The sequence below is a fragment of the Centruroides sculpturatus genome, unplaced genomic scaffold (genome assembly GCF_000671375.1).
Source record: "Centruroides sculpturatus isolate CEXI.00-Female unplaced genomic scaffold, Cexi_2.0 scaffold58, whole genome shotgun sequence".
Taxonomy (NCBI): domain Eukaryota; kingdom Metazoa; phylum Arthropoda; class Arachnida; order Scorpiones; family Buthidae; genus Centruroides; species Centruroides sculpturatus.
In genome coordinates this window covers 826,203-834,931 of record NW_019384407.1, presented here as the reverse complement: position 1 = coordinate 834,931, position 8,729 = coordinate 826,203, and the positions used below count along the sequence as shown (strand labels likewise).

General features: G+C 30.2%; 1 protein-coding gene across 1 annotated transcript in view; it reads left to right on the top strand.

Annotated features, from left to right (window-relative positions):
- The first annotated feature begins 2,199 nt into the window (after positions 1–2,199).
- Positions 2,200–8,729, top strand: part of LOC111618898 — a 60,735-nt gene continuing 54,205 nt past the window's right edge. The window contains exon 1 of the mRNA XM_023360523.1: positions 2,200–2,283. Within this exon, the coding sequence (XP_023216291.1) occupies positions 2,244–2,283 (40 nt within the window). The 5' untranslated portion in view covers positions 2,200–2,243. The remainder of the gene's footprint in view (positions 2,284–8,729) is intronic.

The window sequence follows — 8,729 nt, the reverse complement described above, 5'->3', positions numbered from 1 at the left end:
TGATCATTAGGCTGGAAATTACTTTTTCTTCCTTAGGCATAGTATATCTTACAATGAGTAGGCAGTTAATTCAATACAGTAATTAGGAACCTTAATTAGCTATATTAGCAATCCGAGCACGAAGAAGAAATGAATTCTTTTATTTTCTTTTACATAAATAAATGATAGACATCAATACAGAATTATTTCATGTAACGAAAGATTTAATATCTAAAGAATTTTATTGCCTANTTAATAAATAATATTTTAATAGAGTATTTAAAGTACTACTCTGATGTTTACTGCATGAAAATTTCGAGAAGGGATTACCGAAGCTTTTTATTTTTTTTTAAATCTATTTTCGGAATACATTATGTTGCTTTTACATTATTAAAATTCTAAACATTATCGCGTAAAATATTTTTACTGGTTTTACAATTACAGAAGATTGTTTATTTTAAAAATAAAAAAAAACAATAAGAACAACAATGTAGATGCTTCACTGCTAGATTGATGAACCTTGCGGAAAAACCTGATTGTCAGGGGCACGGCTCATTAATTAAAATTTATTTTTATTTTTATTTATTTATTTTTTTTTAACGAAATTAATTTTTTAATGGAAGAAAAATTTTTATTAAAGAGTAAATTATATAATACATTTAAAATTTTAAAATTTAAGTGGTTTTTTTTTTAAAATATTATACACGATAATTAACACATTTATCTCAACTAATGAAAGGATTATAAATATCACTTTGATGCATTAAACATTTCAACATTTTCAATTAATATTTTTAGAAAAAAAAAAGAAAGGTGAAGATCAGAAGTTAGAGAAATACCCAAAGGAAATTTTGTATCGAATTTCCATCTTAGATTTATGTATATTAATTAATGGATCTATTTCTGATTTGTTAGTTGAAGTCTTAATTATCTCAAGAGTATAACCTTTTATCTAATCACGTTATCCAATCAGCATCTTTGATGGAAATGATCATCACTATTATATTCTATACCTTACATTATTCTCAAGGCATATTTTTATTTTGTATTAAAGAATTTTCATAAATGGCATTTAAATTATTTTACAATTTTTCACTTAGCTTTTACGTCTTCTTTAAATATTTTAAATGCTAAAACTATTTTGTTTAACTTTAAAATGTAAACAAAGCTAAACGCATTTTCAATTTATTCATACTTTACTCATAAAATTCTTGTAGCCAGTTGTAAATATAAAATTTTATTTTATCATTAAATATTTCATTTGAAAGACACATTCTATATACACACACAAATGTATATTTATACTTTATATCAAATATTATCGTAAATTTTATTTAATAAATAACTTCGAAATTCTTTCGACTTATTTAAAATAATTTTTATTGTTAAAAATTTGCAGTTTTAAATAAGATTCTTCTTCTAAAAATAAAAGAAAAACAAGATTTTATAGATGAATATCTCGTTAGAAATCAGATAAAATTAAAGATTTTTACTTATTTTAAATGAATAAAACATGAATTTATTCTGATGTATCATAACTATAATGATAGAATAATTATAAATAAATTAAAATCTTTAAATTTCTATGAATCCATTATAGTTTTATTGAGTTAATTTATTATTTTTATTACGTATTATTCATTAGTTTATCGATTAATATTATTCATACACACTAATGTTCGTGCATTTATGAGTCAGATTTCACCAAACACGATGGTTTTGATGAGTCATATGTCAATAATTAGATTCGTACCTCATATAATTACCCACAATAAAAATAAAATTACACTTCATTTAACTACATAAAGAAAGAAAAAAAAAAGAAAAGCATTTTACATTATTCATCTCCAAACAGACAAATTTATCAAGGAGTTAAAAAATAAATTTACATTATTTATTACCAAAAAATTTTATTATTACGGTTAAATTCGAAATTAATAAATATAATTTTTTTAAATGTTTAAAGAAGTAAAGAAAAAAAAATTATTAATTTTCTTTCTTATTAAGGGGAGAAAAAAAATCAAGAAAAAAATCCCGAAAGCTTAATTTGGGGATTTTATATATATGTGTATGTGTGTGTGTGTGATCAATTGCTCTGTTAAAGTACAGAAGAAGGCAGAAAGTAATAAGCAATTCTCTCACTTGATGGCGCTGCTGTTAGTTGTAAAGTACATGTTTGGAAGTCTGTCACAACGTAGTACAGACAAGCTAGCTTAGTTGTGTGTTGAACGGTGACGGGCATCACCAGGATAGCAGATTCAAAAATGTGGGCATACTTCGTGGCATGTGCTATTTTCATACAATGTAAGTTGACAATTATTATATATTTTTTTAAACCCTCCAAAAAATAAAATAAAATAAAATAAAATAAAATAAATAAATAAAAATGCAACTCCCGCGCGCGCAACTTCTTACAATTTGTAATTTCCTGGAAGAAATTTTTCTATATAAACAAAATAATTAATTAATTAATTTTATAACTATTCTAACTATTCGTTTTTTTTAATAAAAAAATAATTGTTTATATTGTAAATTTCTTAATTATAATTATTCTAGAACTTAATGGTAATTAAGAAATTGAGGGAAAAAAAATATATTCGTTCCTTTAATTTAATTAATTAAAACGAATAGTCGAGATGATATATTTTTAATAAATAGTTTAAAAATTTTTCTATATGTTATTATATTTTAACGAAAAATAATAATAATAATAATAATACGATGATGCACGTATGGATTTTTCTCATAGATACGAATAATTTATAAATATTTGAGAGATAAAAACAAATTAGTATTCTGTACGCGTAGTAAATAAGTTTAATAATAAAATATTCATTAGGAAATGGTGTCTGAGGTGGGGTTGAAATATTAAATCATTGTATAAAAAAAAAATAATAATAATAATAGGAAAAAAGAAGAAGCAACCACCAACTTATATATGTACTGACCGTCCAGATGGTTTTATTGACAGTTTAATGAGGTTTCGCTATCCTGTAACCAAACTTTTCACCGGTGCACTTTTTAATGGGAACGTATTGCGCTACTAAAAGCCAAAAGTAGGATGTAATTTGCCAAGACAGAGTTATTGTCGGGCTTTACGCGGTTAAGAAGAAACTCGTCTTTTGATTAGTTATGAAATAACTTACATTTTGATAAAGGTTTTCGGGTTTTTGATCAGAAATATTCCAAGACGATGTTACAGTACATCATTTCCAATTTATGTTGTCACTCTTTTTTTGTTGTTGTTGTCAGCAGGGCAACTATCTACTGCCCGACCCTTGTATGTGATCGATCACAATTTCTTCTAGTAGACCCGCCCCGCATCACATGATTACACGTGGGATTTGTCGTGACAAGCGTGGGATCTCTTTTCATCCCCCACATTGCTATAGACGGCAATCAATACCGTTAGGTTGAGTCATTTCTTGATACCTATACGCTTACCTGTCCACCCGCATCATTTCTTCACAATTACTTAATTTGTTAATTATTATTAATTATATTAATTATATATTATTTTTATAGAAAATTTTTAAGTCAGGTTTTCCTATTTATAAATTAGTCGGCTTTCTAATCTATTTAACAGCTCATCAACTTAGTATCGTTTCTCCTCCTCCTCACCAGACATTTTTTTTATTTATTTAAATTAGTTCAACCGAGTATAAAAATATGGAAAAATGCTTTTAAAAAAAGTCAATTTTGTTGGCATTTTACCGATGTGATTTAATTCCACACAAACGTTGCTTAGAAGAGACGAGGTTTCGTGCCTCTAAATTATGTTTTGGGTTGCGTTCATTTTGACAAGTCATTTTTAAGTTACTCAATTAAAGGGGAATTTATCTGTAATATTTATAAGCGACCGTACCTCACGCTAATAGCCAAAATGAATAAAATATAAATTCGAAGAAAATACGGGTTTACCTCATAATTAATAAATTTCGAAAACCTTTTGCTAGTAAAATTGTTAACGAGGTCTACGTGCTTACCGCGTTAAACGAGTACAAAAGTGTGGTAGAAAATGAAAGTTTTTTTCTTTTCTTTCTTTCTTTTTGGATGGAAATACATCTTTTAACAATAGGAACACTAACAAAAATGGCGAAAAAGTTACGGTTTTTATTTTATCCAACTCTCACTTGTCCGGTGTGTAAACATTTAGATAGAAGTTATTTCATTTTGAGGAAGACTAGAGAGAGAGAAAAAAGGGACCAAAAAATTGCAACGTTACACAAAAGCACTTATTCTGGAATGTAGACAGGTGTATCGGATTGTCGCGTGCATCGCGCCGAAGTACAGTACTACAACGCGACGGATTGAACGGCCGCTCGTATGACGTCACCTACCGAACCGTACAGTGTACTGTACGTGCGAATTGCGAAAACGGCGGGAAAAAACGGTGGAAAGAACTGCGTGTGATCGACGGTTTGTAGATCCCTGGATGTCAATAAATCATAGTTTCCACTCCTCGTCGACAGCCATGCGATTGAACGACTACAGATCCACCTATAAGTGACTTATCGTATTGATACCGACTTTAGGTGCGTGGATGTCGCATGTCGGTTGACAATTTGAGGTGAATTGCGTGTGGCAGAGCCACTAATCGACTCTGCTTACTGCCGATGGGGCAGGTGAGACTCGCACCAACCACACCCTTCCCTTCCATAAACGCACGCGATCGACAATCTGAGAAAAGACCGGGGGGGGAGAGAAAAAAAAGATACGGATTAATCCGGCGGTCTCCTTAGCCAGGTGACATCGTCATCCATCTCTCCGATGGTGAGTTTACAGTCCGTTGCTATGGAGACAATCAGCTTCGTGTGTCCCCCCTCTCTGTGTTTACACTAGATCCCGGCTTATGAACGTCTTCATCCGTCGCTCCAAGCCTGTTTGATCTGGACAGGACTAAGAAAACAACCTTCGCACAGATAGATGCTGTTGACATAGCTCCCCATCCCTCGGCCGTATAAACATCGTTACTATGACTACCAGACCCCTCGTTTTAATTAATTTCCCCCGGTGTTTAATAAAAGTATATTGTTACCGCTTTCTCAGTTGGGGAAATACACTGACAAAAGAATGGTTTTGAACACCGGCGCATGCGTTTCTCCTCCTCCCTCTTTTTTTTTTATGATCCATTTAGCCGTTGTAATAAATAGAGCGTATCAATTACATTGTCTATATCTTGTTTGATTTTTTTTAATATAAACGCTTTTATACCGAATTTCGTTTGTATAATTTATGTACAGTTTACGATTGTACATAAAATGCTCCGCTCGACTTTATTTTAAAGCGTTTTCGGCATGATTAAACGACATCGCTCCGTATTCCGCTACTCTTTTTTTTTCTTTTCTTTTTTTAAACCTGGCATCCGATTGGTTTATAATCGGATGACGTCGATAGGTGAACGGACGCGATTGGTTTAACGGCATATTTGAATTTTTAAATTCGTTAATGGGCGTTTTAAAATGCTTAGTGAAATTTAACCACACGAAAAAAATAATAAATAATAAAGGAAAATAAACAAAAGAATATTTATAAATATAATTAATAAAATAACGCCAAAATATACATTAATAATAATGCGAAATTGTTCGTAAACTCAACATTTTNAAACAAAAAATCGCATCTAAAATAGCGCAGTAGAAGCCGTTTTTCCGGTTAAGACTTAATGCTCCCCCTCACCCCCCCGCGTTGGAATTTCGAAAAATCCTTTCTTAGTGTGCGTTTCCATGACGTACCCTAACTGTGTACCAAATTTCACCTCTTTAGGTTAAGCGGTTTGCTCTGGGCGATGATGAATCAGTGAATGAATGAGTGAGTCAGTCAGGACAAGCAATTTTATATATTTAGATATAATTATTAGACTATTATTTTAATCGTTAAGTTAATATTTTTTCCGTAAATTTCGAATATTGAAGAGCTCAAAAATCATTTTAGAAGCTTCTCTACTGTAATTTTTAAGTCTTAAAAAAAAAAAAAAAAAAAGATTTTTCCCATCTTCTCCCGGATGGAAAGGGACAAAAATAGATTCAAAATTCCATTTTTCCACTTAAAGTAGGTATCTAGAAATCATTTATAAAAATAATCAGAGAGAATCAGAAGGTGTACAGGATCTAAGATAACTAATGGTTACACCAACACGACCTGACAAACTCCGCACTATTATCCGCTATTCGCGGATTAACTTTAATCCCTTATTGACAGATCAAATAGCTTTGACTGTGTCTGATAATCCCTCGTATTTAGTTCTCTCTTCCAAGAAAGGCAAAAGTCACAACCATCTGAGTAAAGCTAGAATTATTTACACAATCAATTTGTACCTTATTCTAACAAAAATGCTATTTCGAGGCTTTTTCCGTAATGAATCAGTTCCTGCAATTTTTTTTATTTGTTTTTTTTTCTCTCCCCTACATCATCCTTAGTAATTAATCAATGCTTTTTGAGCTCCACTGAGTAATTAATTAACAAAATACTGATTGAGTTTAGTGATTAATTTGTATAATCCACATAGTTTTTCTAATGCTTAATGAATTAGTGATTTATTATTATTCTCCTAATCAACAAGTGATTGTTTTTCCTCATCCTCTTCCTACTCTCTTAACCTATGCATAAATCAAAAATTGTTTGTGCATTATTTGTGCATAGGATAAGAGAGAAGGAGGAGGAGGAGGAGGAAGAAGAAGAAGAAGAAAAAGAAAAAAATATATAAATATAATAATACTAGAAACGTATTTTCTGTATTCCACACTTAGCAATTCATCACGACACATCTGAGATTTGTCACTGTAACAACCAATTTAGATACTAAGAACGTTTTATCTTAGTTTCAATCAATTAGTGATTTATTATTATTCTCCTAATCAACAAGCAATATTTTTCCTCTTCTTCCTCTTTCTCCTCCTTCCTCTTCAAACCTATACATTAATCAAAAATTGTTTATGATCAGATTTAATAATACTAGAAAAGTATTTTCTGTATGGCCATACTTAACAATTCATCACAACACAGCTGAAATTTGTCACTGTAACAACCAATTTAGATACTAAGAACGTTTTGTCTTAGTCTCAATCATTTACCGATTTATTATTATTATTCTCCTAATCAACAAGTGATATTTTCCTCCTCCTCCTCCTCCTCCTCCTTCTCTTCCTAAAATTGTTTATGGTCAAATTTAATAATACAATAAACTTATTTTTCGTATGCCACACTTAACGATTCATCACAACACAGCTGAAATTTGTCACTGTAACAACCAATTTAGTTACCAAGAACGTTTTATCTTAGTTTCAATCATTTTAAATAAGCAATTATCCTCTTCTACGAGATCCTGTGGGAGGTAAACAGTTGCATGTGAACCAACAGTTTTCAGTCATCTATCAGAACTCTATATCTGGATAAAGTTTGCGATATCCATTGACAGAAATTAAATTGAGATGTCAAGATACACAATAACAGATATCTGATAGGACTCCCACATCACCACCGATCGAAACATTGCTTGTCTTTGCAGTCTTTGCAATCTTTGCTCCTTCTTTTTTCCACTCGTATACAACCGATAATAACTTTTAGTATCCCCCCTTTTTTTTTAAACTGATAATCTTCCAATTATATCTGGAAGAAAAGTTTAACTTAATCTAACGTGTCCTATTGTTTCATTTCTTGTCGTAACTAACTTCTAGTTTCTTCTTCTATATTTCAATCCATCAGTTACAATGCTTATAAAAATGGCTATCTTTAAAAACACCTTTCTATCGACTAACCTAAACAGACAGCTCATCCTTCAACTTAGTCAAGGAATAAAGTATTTTTCAACTTACGTTTATGTCACATGTTTTGCTTTAACGCTAATTAATTGTATTTAGTGCCATTTATCATTTTTTAACGTTATTATTTTCCTCGATGTAACGACAATAACACTGACTAAACGTTTACCTTTATCGAGATATGTGTGCTGTTTTCTACTTGTGTTATGATGAGGTAAGAATAATAAAGTGTTTTTCTATTTAAATTTGTGTTACATATTTGCTTTAATGCCTTTTATTTAGCTCTATTATAATTTTTTTCCTCGATATAACAACAACAACACTGTATAAACCTCTCCCGTATTCAGGTGTGTTGTTTTCAATTATATTACGCGAGGAATAAATTATTCTTAATTTAAATTTCTGTCACATGCCTCGATTTAACGCTAGTTAATTGCATTTTGCGCCATTATTATTATTATTGTTGTTGTTATCTTGAGGAAAATAATAACCATTGTATAAACCTCTCTTGTATTGAAATGAATGCTGTTTTCTACTATATTAAGATAAGATATAAAGAATAAAGTATTCTCAGTTTAAATTTCTGTCGCATGTCTCGCTTTAACGCTAATTAATCATGTTTATTGCAGTTTATTAACATTATTTTCCTCGATATAACAACAGCAACATTACATAAATCTCTCTTATATTGAGATGTGTGTTCTTTTCTAATGTATTATGACAAGATATGAGGTCACATGTATAAGTTAACAATAAGATAAATTGAAAAACAAAACACAGAAGAAAAAAAAAACTTCAATAATAACAATAGGCAATTCCGATATTTCTTCGATTCCTTGACTTACTTGTCTTTATTGGATGCTCATTGTTTTCATAGAAACAATATCTTAAATTGGATGAATTTTTATAACAAATTAATTTTATATTTATTAAAATTTCCTTTGTATTATAGTTTTACCATTAATGGGAATTTAATATATTGCAAAACTC